We start from the raw sequence: 13,785 nt of genomic DNA, 5'->3' as shown, positions 1-13,785 counted from the left end.
GTGCCTTACACATTACCAAATACAGCTGCTGCAGGAGGTACAACCTTGGCTATCTCTGGAACACAGCTTTGTGCCCTCAGAACACACTTCCCAGAAGCCTCAGTGATGCTGGCCTCTTCTTAATTACCACTAATTTCTTAGCTCCAGCTAACCAGCATCAATTGTCCCAGTAATTTTTTTCTATTCTTGACTCTAAAGCCAGAGCCACATGGGTGAAGCTACCAAGTTCTGATGCTTGCTGGGGCTGGAACATGGCCCCCTTATTCTATTACATCATCATCAACTTTCTGTTTTCCAACTCCTTCACTTCCTAAACTTGGCTGTCATGGAACTTGCTCTGTAGATTGACCTTGGAGTCAGAGATCTACATCCTTCTGTCTCCTAAATTCTGTGATTCAAAGGCGTGAACAACCACACCTTTACTTGGAACTTGCTCTGTCCCAAACTAGCCTTGAACTCAGAGATTTGTTTGCCTTTGTCTCCTGAGATTAAAGGTGTGCACCACCATGCCTGGGCCTAAGCCTTTTATGGTCACTGTTTCTCAAGATCCAGATCAAAAAACTTGTGCCTTCTAGCCTCAAAATCTGGATCACAGGTGTGCCCTCCATTTCTGGATTGTACTTCATTCCAGATTAAAAGTCTAAATGAAAACAATAACCAGGTCATAATAATACTTAGATATAACTAACCCTTCTTCAACTGCAGAAGCGTAAGTTTAGCTGCGTGAGATCGTGACCGAAGTCAACCGCTCTTTGATTCATTTAATATCCTTGAACACAGGATTCTTTCCACTTCTTGGTGCCCCTTTATTATTACTTGTAGCATACATTTCGTGTTTTTTCTTTTTAATCTTACTATGTGTGGTCGGAAAGCTCTTCATGACAGTAAACCGTAGAACAGCCACTGTTGGGTTTGGTTTTTTTTTTTTTTTTTTTTTTTTTTTTTTTGAGACTTCCTTTGTCAATGAAATTAATATAAATCTCTTTACCTTAGCCTCAGGCTGACTCTTCAGACAAGGGCAAAAAGCAGCCACATTCTTCATCAAAACACCACAAAAATAGTCTCTAGGCCACATACTAAAATCCTTCTCCACTGAAATCTCTCGGGCCAGGTCTACATAGTTCAAATCACCCTCAGCACCAATGTCTTCCACATTCCTACTAGGATGGCCCATTGAGATCCATTTAAACTTGGGAGGCAGAGGCAGGCGGATTTCTGAGTTCGAGGCCAGCCTGGTCTACAGAGTGAGTTCCAGGACAGCCCGGGCTACACAGAGAAACCCTGTCTCAAAAAACCAAAAAAAAAAAAAAACAAAAAAAAAAAAAAAAAAAAAACAAACCAAAGAGATCCATTTAAAGCATTCCACTGCTTTCCAAAGTCCCAAACTCCACATCCCTCCAAACAAGCACGGTCATGCCTATCACAGCAATACCTCAGTCCATCGCTGGTACCAACTTTTGTCTTAATTTGTCGTTTACTGCTGTGAACAGAACACCATGACCAAGGCATCTCTTATAAGGGACAACATTCAACTGGGGCTAGCTTACAAGTTCAGAGGTTCAGTCCACTTTCGTCAAGGCAGGAAGCATGGCAGCATCCAGGCAGGTGTGGTGCTAGAGAAGGACCTGGGTGTTCTGCATCTTCATCCAAAGGAAGCCAGGAGCAGAGGATCCTCAGGCAGCTAGGAGGAGGGTCTCAAAGCCCACCCCCACAGTGACACACTTCCTCCAACAAGGCCAAACCTCCTAATACTGCCACTACCTGGGCCAAGCATATTCAAACCGCCACAAGTTTGTAGCCAAATGTGTCTTATTATTTTAAAATTTTTCCTGTCTTTTAGGATTCATCCTAAAGTACTTAAGATGAAGCAGTATTCCATGTCCTGCCTTTTACTTAGTTGACATAAAGAAAAAAATAAGAATGACCATACAAATGGATAAATACTAACAGATAAGATAGACAGACAGAGAGACAGTAAAGTGCCTGCCACACAAACATGAAGATCAGCATTTACATAAGAGGAAGATCGGAATCTACATAAAAGTGGAGCCTGGCAGTGTGCATCTCTGTCCCCAGCACCGTGGAGATGAGACCCCTGAGTTTGTTAACAAGGCAACTTAGCTTAGTCAGTGAACCTCAGTCTCAGTGAGAGACCCAGTCTCGAAATGAGGTGGAGAGCAACTGATGAAGACACCCAATGCTGACCTCTGAACTCCACTGCACTCACTGTGTGCATGCTCCCTTAGGGACACACTCACAAGTACATGAATACTTAATACATACATGCATACATACATACATATGTACATATGTAATACATACATGCATGCATACACATACATACATGCATACATATGTACACATGTAATGCATACATACATGCATACACATGCATACATGCATACATATGTACATGCATACATACATGCATACACACACACATACATACATACATATATACATACATACATATGCCATACTTACACATAGGTAGGTAGGTAGGTAGACAGAAAGATGATAGACAGGTGATAGATAGATAGATAGATAGATAGATAGATATGACAAAAATGGTGTAAAATATTTATGGTGGGAATCTAGTGGGTGTGTGGAAGTTCTTTAAACTCTTTTTGTAACTTTTATACACTTGGAATTACTCCAAAAATTAGTTCTGAGCATAAAAGTATATTTACACATTACAATGTCTACCCCTTATACATCTCTAAACTTCCAGTTTTCAATAATATGTTACTAAACATAAGCTATGCCCTTGCATTTCCCGGCCTGGCCTCTGCCGTCTGGTCACCCCTCACCTGCAGGATGACATACATCCTTGCCGTTTTTAATACACTTTATGCTGCCACAGGTTCTTCCCTCATATTTTAATATCGTGTGGTTTTCCTTCCGTGTTCTTCTTAAAAGCACACTGCTCCCAACACCATTGTGTTGTTAGGAATATGTCCCACAACGGGCCATCAGGGTACCGTGGCCCTGTACAGTGGCTGCCAGGCTGCACTCCAGCAAAGCTGAACAGACATACTTCTGTTTCCCTCTGACTCTGACAGTGGCTTCACACTCTGACTTGTTTTTGAGAACTGGGATGTGTATGATATGATCTTAAGCTAGTTTATCTTGATGTTCACTTCGTTCTCAATATTGAGTTGTCTGCTGGGAAAGGAGCCCCCTCTGAAACATTCTTCAGACTGGGTTGGAGGTGGGTGGGTGCCTGCTCTGGGCCCAGTGGCACCTGCTGTCTGTGTATTTGGTCCTTTGCTCTTTTCTCCCATAGCCTTATAAATAACCTTAGAACCTTATAACTAACCTTCTGTGTGCTATTAGAAAAGTATTTCTTCCACTCGGAGGCCAGAGCTCTGTGAAGACCTACCTAGTCTGTGCTGTCAGTTGACCACTTACACATGGCCTGTGTCTGCCATTTGTTTAAATATCCATGGCTATCTGAAGATCTTGTGATCACAGATAGCAGAGCCTGGCTGCAGAAAGAAAACTTCCCATTGGTCACCACTAATCACATTCCATGCTCTGGGACCTCTGTAAGAAAGAGGAGGTGTGTAGGGAAGGAAAGAAAGAAAGATCTTAGAAACGGACGTGGAGGACAGCTGTGAACTGTGACCCTGGCCTCTGCTGAGGTGCTCTCACCTTTCCTTCCTGTGAAAGAGACTTGAGGCAGGGGCAGCTGTTTCCTCCCTCCTGTCATGGGGTTGAAGCTGTAGAGAACATCCTGCCCTCAAGACCAGAACAAGCCTGCGGTCTAAGGGTGATCTCCGAGGCAGGCGGTGACTCAGATGCAGAGAAGCAGGAAGTTGGTGCTAGGGGAGACCTCGGGGTTGGCCCTCACATAGGTTACACTGAACTTCGCAATTCCAGTCCCAGTTCTGAGGGCCACAGGTCTGAGTGAAGAGGGCAAGGCAAGCACTTCTCCATACAGGAGCAATGAGCAAGACAGTTCCCGCTCAGGGCTGCCTGCCTTAGGGCTGGCTGTGGGGGAAGGAAGAAACGGTGACAAGATGTTTTAAGTATGCTATGCAAGGTGCCTGGGGCTTAGTGAGTGAACTCAGGTGTCAGCCAAGTGATTCCCAGAAGTCTCTCAGTGAGAGGAAATCCAAGTGTCAGCCTTGGTATCATCCTCAAAGGGAATTTAGGAATAGGAAAGACATCTTTCCTTTGCAAAGCATCTTCAACCAAACTCACCACCATGGGCAACCGAATTTTCCAACTCTCCTCTGGGTATGGAGGACACACCCAGTGTGTCCAATGTGTAAGGGCAATAGAGCAGGTATTACCCATGCCTTTAGGGCTGGGGGGCCCAGAGGGGATGTCCTTCCCACCACCAGTTCCTCTGTTGCCTGAGGTCTTCAGAGAACAAACCTAAAAGGGACCTTCCCCAGGACCAGCACAGGGTGAGGTCACAGGCTGTTGTGAAAGACCTTAGGCCCAGCCAGCCAAGGCCCATGGGCCTTCACCAATAAGGACAAGGTAGTGCTCCCTCTAAGTCTCTACCTCCAAAGCTGCCCTCAGCACGTTTTAGGGCTCATAGCAGATAATATCAATCCTGCCAGCCATGGAGATGGAGGATCTCACTTTGATCCCTTCCTGGTTTGCTCAATTCCCCTCTCTCCTGACCACCTTCACTTCTATCACTGTACCCTCAACACATTGGGGTGCCAAGAGACCGATGACAGCCTTGAAGCCTTCTTTTCTCAGGTGCACACCTTTGCTGTGGTTTTGGGAAGTGTCCCTTGGAAGCTGTGTTAAAGTCTTGGTCCCTGCATAGTGCTGTTGGGAGCTGGTGGAGTCTTTAGAGGTGGGGCCTATGCTCTTTTCCTTGGCCATTCGAATGCATCCTCCTTCCCCCACCCCCATTTCCTCTACCATTGCTTTGTCTGGTCATGGCTCTCCTGTGGACCACAGGCATTGATCTTTGGTCTTCAAAGTTTCCATCAATACACATCTGCCACCTCTACTGGCTGCCATCATGTCTCTATTGAGGTATCATCTCCATCTTCAGCTTAACTTCCTCTTCTGGTTCCTTTGTGGCTTAACATAATAGTAGGCGTTTTCAGTCTCTCCCACTTCATTCCTGATGTGAGAAATTTCCATGCAGTAAACTCCTTCAGTTTCCCAGCAGCTGTCAGCTGTTTTACACCCTTCTGCCCTGAGAAGACACTCCAAAGGAGGACATATGAGGGCTCCTCCCCTTGGTTATCAGGCTATTGAAATAATGGATGCCATACTATTGGAATTCCCCCAGAAATCTCAAGGTGAAAAGAAAAAGGATGGAGCCTGGGATCCTGGTGCCAGTTGGAGAAGTTTGTCTCCCTGAAAGAGACCTCACAGGGTTGTCACTTGTCACAGCACCTTGCAGGGGAGGCTGGAGCCAAAACAATGACAGCCCATGATGAAGAGAACTGCTTCTTGCCCAACTGCTCAGTGACGTATTGGTCATCCTCTCTCGATCCTGAATCTCATTTCAGGGCCCTGGAAACGGATTTGAGGGGGGCAGGGTCACTGGGCCTCTCCCCAGTCTGGCCATATTGAGCACATCTTTCTCTGCTTTTTACTAGTGCTCCTCTCTTTTACTGGCTGAGGATGGGTGGCTGAGCCTTGCTTATTAGGGACTGTCGGAATACAAGTATGATCCTAACATAACTTCTTTTCAAAGTGTTTTGACAGATATGACTGACATGAACAGCAAATACGGCAAAATATCAGCTGATAGTCCACATGTGTCTTTCTAATTCTAGCCTGCTCACTTCTCTGCAGACTTGAAATTAAAGCAATTTGCAAACAGGCAGAAAGCATTTTAAGCTTACCTATTTATTATTTATCTATTTATTTATTTATTTATTTATTTATTTATTTATTTTAGGGTTGTTTGTTTGTTTTTAGCTAGAAAGTTGTCATATAGCTTACACTGACTAGAATTCACTATGCAATCCAGACTAGCCTTGAACTTGCAATTCTCCTGCCTCAGATTCCTGAAATTGCTAGAGTGTTGAACTATCATTCTTGAATAGCTCTAAGAATACAGATTTATTATCTATTTACTTTTTGGTTTTTTGAGACAAGGTTACACATAGCCCAGGCTGGCCTTGAACTCTTGATCCCACTGCTTTGGCCTCTCTAGTGGAGAGATTACAGGTAGATACCACAATGCCCAGCTTAACATCACAACTTTAGAAACCAAATCTTTTTGAAACTAAAGTATTGTAGGGCCTTGGGAAATGATACCCAACGTGAAGGCTTCCCAGGCAGTGTCTCTGGCCTTCTGCTTACCTTCCTGTCTGTCCCTTAACCCTCATTCTGTCCCAGCGGCAAACTGTAGAAACCAAAATTCTTCATTTTCAAGATGGGCCATAGACATGATTACTGCCATTCTGCAAACCAGCAAAACCTGAAGCATTGCACGGATTTCCTCCCACTTTTCTGTGTGAGAATTTGCCAGAAACGAGTTGTCTACTCTACCTTGTAGGTCCCAGAAAGCATTGGGCCCTAATTCCCAGAAGGAGAGAGGGCAGCTTAGGGAAGCCTAGGGAGTCTGCAAAGGCCTTGCTAACCCCCTCCAGCCACCCCATACCCACAAGTCTAGCAGTAGATGGAGGCCTTTCCTGGGGTCACATTTCTACCCAAACGATCATGCTTAGTAGAAATTAAGCGTAGATGCAGACAGTTCGCCCTAGCTGGGTCTTTGGCCTTAGTAAGAAGACTGAGTTATACCTTTTTTCCATCTTTTGTTACTAAGGTTAAATGATGGTGGGAGACAGATGAACTCTTTCCTGTTCCCCCAGCTGCCGCCATTACATTTGTGCTCTCTCTCTCTCTCTCTCTCTCTCTCTCTCTCTCTCTCTCTCCCTCCCTCCCTCCCCCCTCTCTCCCTCCCTCCCTCTTTCCCTCCCTCCTCTCCTCTTCTCTCTCTCTCTCTCTCTCTCTCTCTCTCTCTCTCTCTCTCTGTCTCACAGACCTGCAGACTAGCACCTTCCCTGCCCCATGTTTACCCTGCTTACAGTCAACTTTGTGATTGGAAATCCAATGGCTCAACCACCCATCCAAGAGCACTTTATACTTTGCTCTAGGGATTGGCTGACCATCACCAGGTTGTTCAGTTTTATTTCCCTAAGTGGGATCATAGTCTACTTCAAAACTGTAAGCAAATAGAAATGTAGCTGTTTTGTGTAATCCCTGGGATCAACCATCAGAAATTTCCCTATGGGAATATTTGAGGCTTTGAGACACAAAGGTTGAGGGAAGGAGTCTAACCAGATCCTTTCAGGGCTCCCAAGGGCCAGTGGGCTTTATTGCTATGTAAGTGACAAGAAGTTAGCACTTTTCCTATATTTCCATTATAGTCATATAAAAATTAAGGAAAGTATTTTTACCATCATAATCTAATAGTTAAAGATCTTGAGTACATAATCAACACAAGTGAGAATAAGGCCTCGAGAAAAGCTTGTTCATGACAGTTCTTATTAGGATTGCTCAGCATGGCGCAGGATAGGAACACTGCAAATGTCCATCAATATCAAATGGACAGACCGTATGTGGAATATCAAAGTAGCAGATTCCTCAGCAGAAGGGGTGGTGCTGACAGTGGGAGGCAACATGAAAGACCCTCAAAGATAAAGTCAGAAACAAAAGTCCACACACAGTCCTGTGTATGTAAAATGTCCAGAGTACCCCAAGCCCAGAAATAAACGTTCATTAGTGTTCGCCTTGGGCTAGGAGCAGGTCGGGAACAGCGATGGCTTATGGGTGCGGGTTTCCTTTGAGAATAGTGCAAAGGTTCTAGAATTAGATGATGGTTACCCGACTTTGTAAACATAATAAAATCACTGGGCTATGTACTTTAAGTGAGTGACTACTATGGTGTATGAATTATAACTGTATTTATTTTACATTCAATGAAAAGCAACTTTCTACTTGATCCCATTTTTTAGGAGCCATCAATGAATGGGGTGAGGGGGAAACATTCTGGATATGATTAAACTGTCACTTTGTCTCTGTTTGACCAGGGTCTATAGGGTGCTGGCCAGGGTTCCCTGGCTTCCTCTATCCATCCTCCCAGGAACCGCAGAGTTCCCACTGGCATCTCCAGGGCTGATCTCTGCATGCCTCAGATTCCTGGTCACCGGCCATCCTCAAGCAGCCCTCCACCTCTCTCCACATCCCTTTACTCCTGAACAGACTCTACCCAAATCTTTACACATTTTGCACTCTTTCTTTGCTTTACTGCAAACAATACATGCTCAAGAAGTTTCTGGGGTGAGGGTGAATGAACTTGGAAGTAAAACTTAGAAACCTGCACTTGATATTTAAAAGATAAAGTTTTATACTTCAAAATGTGCTTGTTCCCATAAAAAGATGTCCTCCCACTTATAAAGTTAAATAATTTTTGATATCTCTTGCACAAATCATATTTTTTTACAGATAGTCATCTAATTATTTTATTACAGGCAGTAATCTAATTTTTACATTTTTTATACATTTCAAGAAAAATATCCAAGCATCACAAACAGAAAATTTCAACTGTAAAATTGAAATTTACACCAATAAACATGGAAAACTAATTTTAAACTATGTGCTACCTTCACTTGCTTATGCAGGATCCAAAGAATGCAGGCAAACCCTAAAAATGTAGCAGAAGCATTTCCGCACACTGGCATCGAAATCTAGTTTGTGCAGAAGTGTTTCCACTAGATTCATAGAGTGTTCCTTGGAAGAGAGGAGCAGCAGGCAGGCAATCATCTGGTCGCTCTCCGGACTTTCTGCAGTTCCTCAACAGGCTTCCACTGCTGGTTGATGGTTATAAGCTTTAAAAACAGAAAGCAATACATGCTGTTAACCGTCTACTCTCCAGCCTCACACTTCTTTGGAGGAATCACTTACACACACAGACACAGACACAGACACAGACACAGACACAGACACAGACACACAGACACACACACACACAGACACACACACACACACACACACACACACACACACACACCTCTCCATCTCTGAATCAAGCACAGAATAGCAGCAAACTGGGCCTGTTTTGACCAGTCTGTCCCCTAAAACCCCTAGGACTCTAGGTGTTGCAGGACCAGGGAGAGCAGTGACATACCTGTCTTGCTTTCATTAGAAGTTTCAAGATTATTAATTTGCTAAAATAGCAGTTAAATTCAAGAGGCACATTTGTTCCTTGTAAATGGATGTACAATGGTTGAAACACAAGGCAAGGCACACAGTAATGTCCTAAAACTTCCTCATTGCGATTGCTTCATGAAGGTATAAATGACCCTGTCAGTTCTCAGTCAGACATCCTGACATCTGCTTTCACCAGTGTTATCTCATCCCAGACCCTGGGAGACAGACACAAAGTTACAAAGATCCCAAATGTCCCTCCTGACTTAAATGTGATCAGAGTTTTGCTTTTTGTAGTCTTTGCTAACAGTCCCAACTGATGTTCATTCTGACCCCATGTGTCTAGCACTTCAGAATATTTAAGTAGCAAAATCAAAAGCCTAGGCCAGGGAGATGGTGGGATGACACAGTGGTGAATGTGCCTGCCACCCAGGCTGACTACCTGACTTCCGGGATCCACAAGGTGGGAGAGAACTCCATACACAAGCCGTGACACAGGCACAACTCTCAGCCCAGAACAAATAATTAAAATAAATACTTACAAATAAAACTTTTGCAATAGTGTAGCTAATTCCACTGGGAACAAATCCACTCCCATTTTTAGGAACTGCTATTGTTCATCACATCTTATATTAATTTTAGGCAAGTAATAAGGAAACAATATAATTTCAATAATATAAAGGTTTATATCTAAGTGCTTAATATAGGGGCTGGATGCTATGCTAACAGGCTCTGTATTTTAATGTCTTTAGCTCTAAGGGCAAGTTTTATTATCATACTAATTTCACAGATTCAGAGAAGCCAAACTGTCCCTAGTCCTCTGTGCAGAACAGAGCGAGGACTTGAACTAGGTCTCTAGACCACTGTTCAAAGGACACTGAATGTCACTTTGTAAGTGTAAGGACTGCATGCAGTCTCTTTGCTCTAAAAAAAAAAAAAAAAAAAAAAAAAAAAAAAAAAAAAAAAAAAAAAAAGTTTGTGCTGGACACCAATCATTTACTGTAAATTCAGCAATACCTTTTGGGGTTGAGTAGGATCCACCATTTCCCAAGGTTCTGGGTTTCTTTTTCGATCAATACTAAAAGGAAAAAGAAGAATAATTAAATGAAGGTAAATTTGTTTACACAAACAGGGAAGAGCTAGTGGATCTATAAATTTTCTGGAGACAGACTATCTCTTCACACCAAAACTACACTACAGTCACCAGCTAAACTTTAGTAACAGCTGAAGCTCAATAAGCGTCCCTGAAAATTCAGGGTTTGTTTCAAGCTTTAAGGACCTCTTCCTCCATAGGGCAGGGCAAGAGGTCTATGCTTTATTTGATAAGATTGGAAACTGCTCCCACAAACAGGCAGCGATGGATATGTAAGTGGCAGGCTGAGGAGGAGCAGGCAGAGCCTCCAGGGAGTTCTAGGAGGGATGGGGCAGAGGGTAGGCTTGAATTGTGTAGGCATTGGCTCCAGGCACCACCCTCTACCTGCGTTAGAATCACTGCTCTCTCCAACCCTGGCCCAGCCATAGTCAGTTTCAGGGATATCTTTTCCTGCATCCCAGGAGACAAGGCTTTTTTACTGTCCTTTTTCCAAAGTTGAGACTAGAGTTTGTTGCAGATAGCCGTATGTTTCAGTTCTACCACACCAGGAAAGAAAAGTTGAAGTCTTGAAACTTAAAATGATTATGTTTGATGGTATGTGCTCCTAAATGTTTTTAAGTACTTCGATACCAAAGCTTAAATTTAGAAAGAAATCAAATTTTACTTCACTGCAGGAGAGTGGAGGGTCAGACATAAGAAACAAATGTAACCAGAATTGGTTACTTTTCTTTCTGTTACCAGAACTGTTTTTTCAGTCCAAGTTTTGATGCTCTTATTCATAGGAAAACCCAGACACTGACAGCTTGTGGTTTAGAATCTCCGAGTCAGAGAAAAGCTCCCCCAGACAGCCGTACACAGAAGGCGTTAGTACTTACACCACGTCGGTTTTTTTCAAAGCATACAAACCGAAAGATGTGGCTCCCGTGGCGGCCACGCTTATAATAAACGCCAAAGGAATGAGCTGAGAGAGAACAGGTGGGGGATAAACTCAGTAAGAAACTTCGAAATATAACAAATTCAAAATCTTCATCATCTTTCCCCTCTTTTTAAAAATGAAAACTCTCAGAAGTTAAGATTAGAAACTTACTTCCTTATTCTTCATCAATCTCTGGAAAACACCCATGATGACTTTAATGTAGAATTCCAAATCTAGAAGAAGGAAAAATCCAAGATACTGGTCAAAAACATCTTCCCCTGGACCCGGGCTCCCAGCCTTCCAACAGTCGCAGAAGGCCGGGCGACCGCCCGCTCCGCAGAACTTTTCAGAAAGGAGACGCACCTAGGGCGGCTGCGGCCAGGAGATGTTAACGCCCAGAAGCGAGCGGGCCTTATATGCAGCCAACCGCTCGGGACGGGCCGCGCGTCCTGGTCACGCGGGACCGAGCCCACTGAGTCGCACTGAGCCGGCTCACGCGCGCCCCCTGCAGGACAATAGCGCAGCGCTGCCGCTGACCGCGGTCCTTACCTGCGATCGACCATTACTTCTGTCCTGGTCCTACACCTCCAAACGTCTGGGGGGGGGGGGGGGGGTGTTCAGGTTCCGGTGTGATAGCCAAGACCTGAGTGAAAGACAACCAGCTCCTTTTAAAAGGAGGGGTGGTGAGAGGGTTAAGGGAGGGCAGGGGCTCCAGCGCTGGCTGCCACTTTCACCCCAGTACCAGGAGAGGATGCCAGATGCAGAGTGGGTAAATTTGAACAAAATCAACCACATAAAAGCTCCAAAACTTGACACGTTGCATATATGGAGATTATTTAAAAGTAAATTGTAAAGTTCAGATTAACTCCAACAGTGTCCCCTCCTCTTCCTCTTCCTCTTCTCCTCCTTCTCCTCCTCTTCCTCCTCTTTCTCCTTCTCTTCCTTCTTTTTCTTCTCTTCCTCCTCCTCATCTTCCTCCTCTTCATATTCCTCCTCCTCTTTCTCCTTCTCTTCCTTCTTTTTCTTCTTCTCTTCTTCCTCCTCCTCCTCATCTTCCTCCTCCTCCTTTTCTTCTTTTTTTAAAAAGGGAAACAAAACAAAATTCAACTGCAGAAGATTCCAGGTGCCCATTTCTGCTGCAGACTCTGAGTGTTGACTTCAGCTTTGGGTCACCCCCTAACTCAGCAATTTTGGCTCACAGTTTTCTTTGGAAGTAATTCCACTAGGCCAGCAGCTGTATGCCAGACACTGAGATGGCTTCCTTGGATAGGGATGGGAGCTGGGGGTGGGGGGTGGGGGGGATGGGGGGAGAATACCTTGCTAGATGCAGAAATGTTCAAGGCATGCAGCTGGTGAGTGGTAGAGATGAAATCAGAACGGAAGTCTGGTTCCTAACACCAGAATTCTCAGTACACCCTTCTCTTTAAGTGAAACAAGCCTGGTTTCTTTAAGTTATTTAAAAACACACTGAAGGGCTGAAGTCATATATCAGTGAGAAACCCCTAGCCTAGAATGCGCTAGAATGTTCAGCCTATAAGCCACAGGATGTCCAACACATTTACAGATGATGATATTATGTCACAATGTCAAGAAGTTGGATGACCCTGTGACTTGGGTTAAATTTCCAGTACAAGCCCCTTCTGCAGTTATGAAACTTTTTTGCTGGGAGGCGGGGGCAGCATCTTACTACGACATAGCCTAGGCTGGCTTCAAATTTAAGACCATCCTGTTCAGTTGGTTGGGTGTTGGGACATAGATGTGTATAATTACACTGTGCAAAATGAGAACACCTTTTAAAAGATTATTTTATGATTCTTTGAGAATTTCATTCAATGGTTTGATCATATCTCCACTCTTCCTCTGACTCCTCCCAGATCCATGCCTACCACCCTCCCCTCCCAACTAAGTAGTTTTTGTTTGCTTGTTTTAAATAACCCAATGAGGCCAATTTGTGCTTTCCATATAATCTGGGGTGTGGGGTCATCCACTGAAGCATGGTCACCCACCGAGGGCCACATTCTTAAAGAAAACTGATTCTCCCTTCTGGAAAAACCACCAACTGTCCATGGCTCTTTAGCTAAGGGTCGGGGGCTGTGAACTCCTTCCCCATGCTAACCTTGGATTGGTTTGCTCTTCCTCAGGTCTTGCTGCACCCAGATGCCGTGAGGTCACGAGTGCAGCTGTCCTGTCATGTCCAGAGGACACTGTTTATTTCCAGTCCCCCACAAGCCCCGTTTCTTACAAACCCCTCCCCATGATGATCTTTGAATGTGCAGGGGTGGTTATAGAATAGACATCCTGTTTGTGGATGAATCCTCAAATGATAATTTAGTCTCTGCATTTAGGCTCTGCATAACTAATCATTACCCACTGTACAAAAACCTCTGCTGAGGTGCTGGGGCCTGAGAGCTGCACTAGTCTATAGCGATATGGATTTAAAAGGCAGTAGATATTGTACTAAGCTCACCCCTGGGGCCTGGGAACTTCTCAACTATAGGCTCTTGGCCAGATTTACAGTATCAGGCACAGGCTTCCTTCTGTGGAGAGGGTCTCAAATCCAACCAGATTTTCTTAAGTACAATCCATTTTTCTAATGGTTGGTTAACCCCATAGCATCTGTGCTATGACTGTACCT

At 44.2% G+C, this 13,785-nt stretch overlaps 1 protein-coding gene across 2 annotated transcripts; it reads right to left on the bottom strand.

The window, feature by feature from the left end:
• Positions 1-8,435: 8,435 nt before the first annotated feature.
• On the bottom strand, positions 8,436-11,597 carry Coxfa4l3 (cytochrome c oxidase associated subunit FA4L3). Of its 2 annotated transcripts, XM_034495427.2 has the most exons (5): positions 11,514-11,597; positions 11,322-11,383; positions 11,110-11,195; positions 10,159-10,219; positions 8,436-8,822 (listed from the first exon to the last, which is right to left on the bottom strand). In XM_034495427.2, exons 2-5 carry the CDS (start codon positions 11,355-11,357, stop codon positions 8,754-8,756), a joined length of 252 nt encoding a protein of 83 aa, XP_034351318.1. In that variant the 5' UTR covers positions 11,358-11,383; positions 11,514-11,597; the 3' UTR covers positions 8,436-8,753. The 2 variants fall into 2 exon arrangements, with proteins under 2 accessions (XP_034351318.1, XP_076785764.1); XM_076929649.1 differs by lacking the exon at positions 11,514-11,597 and having other exon boundaries at positions 8,606-8,822; positions 11,322-11,492.
• Between the last annotated feature and the right edge of the window lie 2,188 nt (positions 11,598-13,785).

The sequence above is a fragment of the Arvicanthis niloticus genome, chromosome 2 (genome assembly GCF_011762505.2).
Source record: "Arvicanthis niloticus isolate mArvNil1 chromosome 2, mArvNil1.pat.X, whole genome shotgun sequence".
NCBI lineage: Eukaryota > Metazoa > Chordata > Mammalia > Rodentia > Muridae > Arvicanthis > Arvicanthis niloticus.
This window is presented reverse-complemented; position numbering and strand designations above follow the sequence as displayed.

What these genes read in the sequence shown, in the direction of transcription:
- Coxfa4l3 (XM_034495427.2), bottom strand. Translation starts at nt 11,357, where the DNA reads ATGGGTGTTTTCCAGAGATTGATGAAGAATAAGGAA. An exon ending in TTGAAAAAAACCGACGTGGT is followed by an intron (nt 10,220 to 11,109) that starts GTAAGTACTAAC and finishes TTTTCCTTTTAG; the next exon opens with TATTGATCGAAAAAGAAACC. An exon ending in ATCCTACTCAACCCCAAAAG is followed by an intron (nt 8,823 to 10,158) that starts GTATTGCTGAAT and finishes CTGTTTTTAAAG; the next exon opens with CTTATAACCATCAACCAGCA.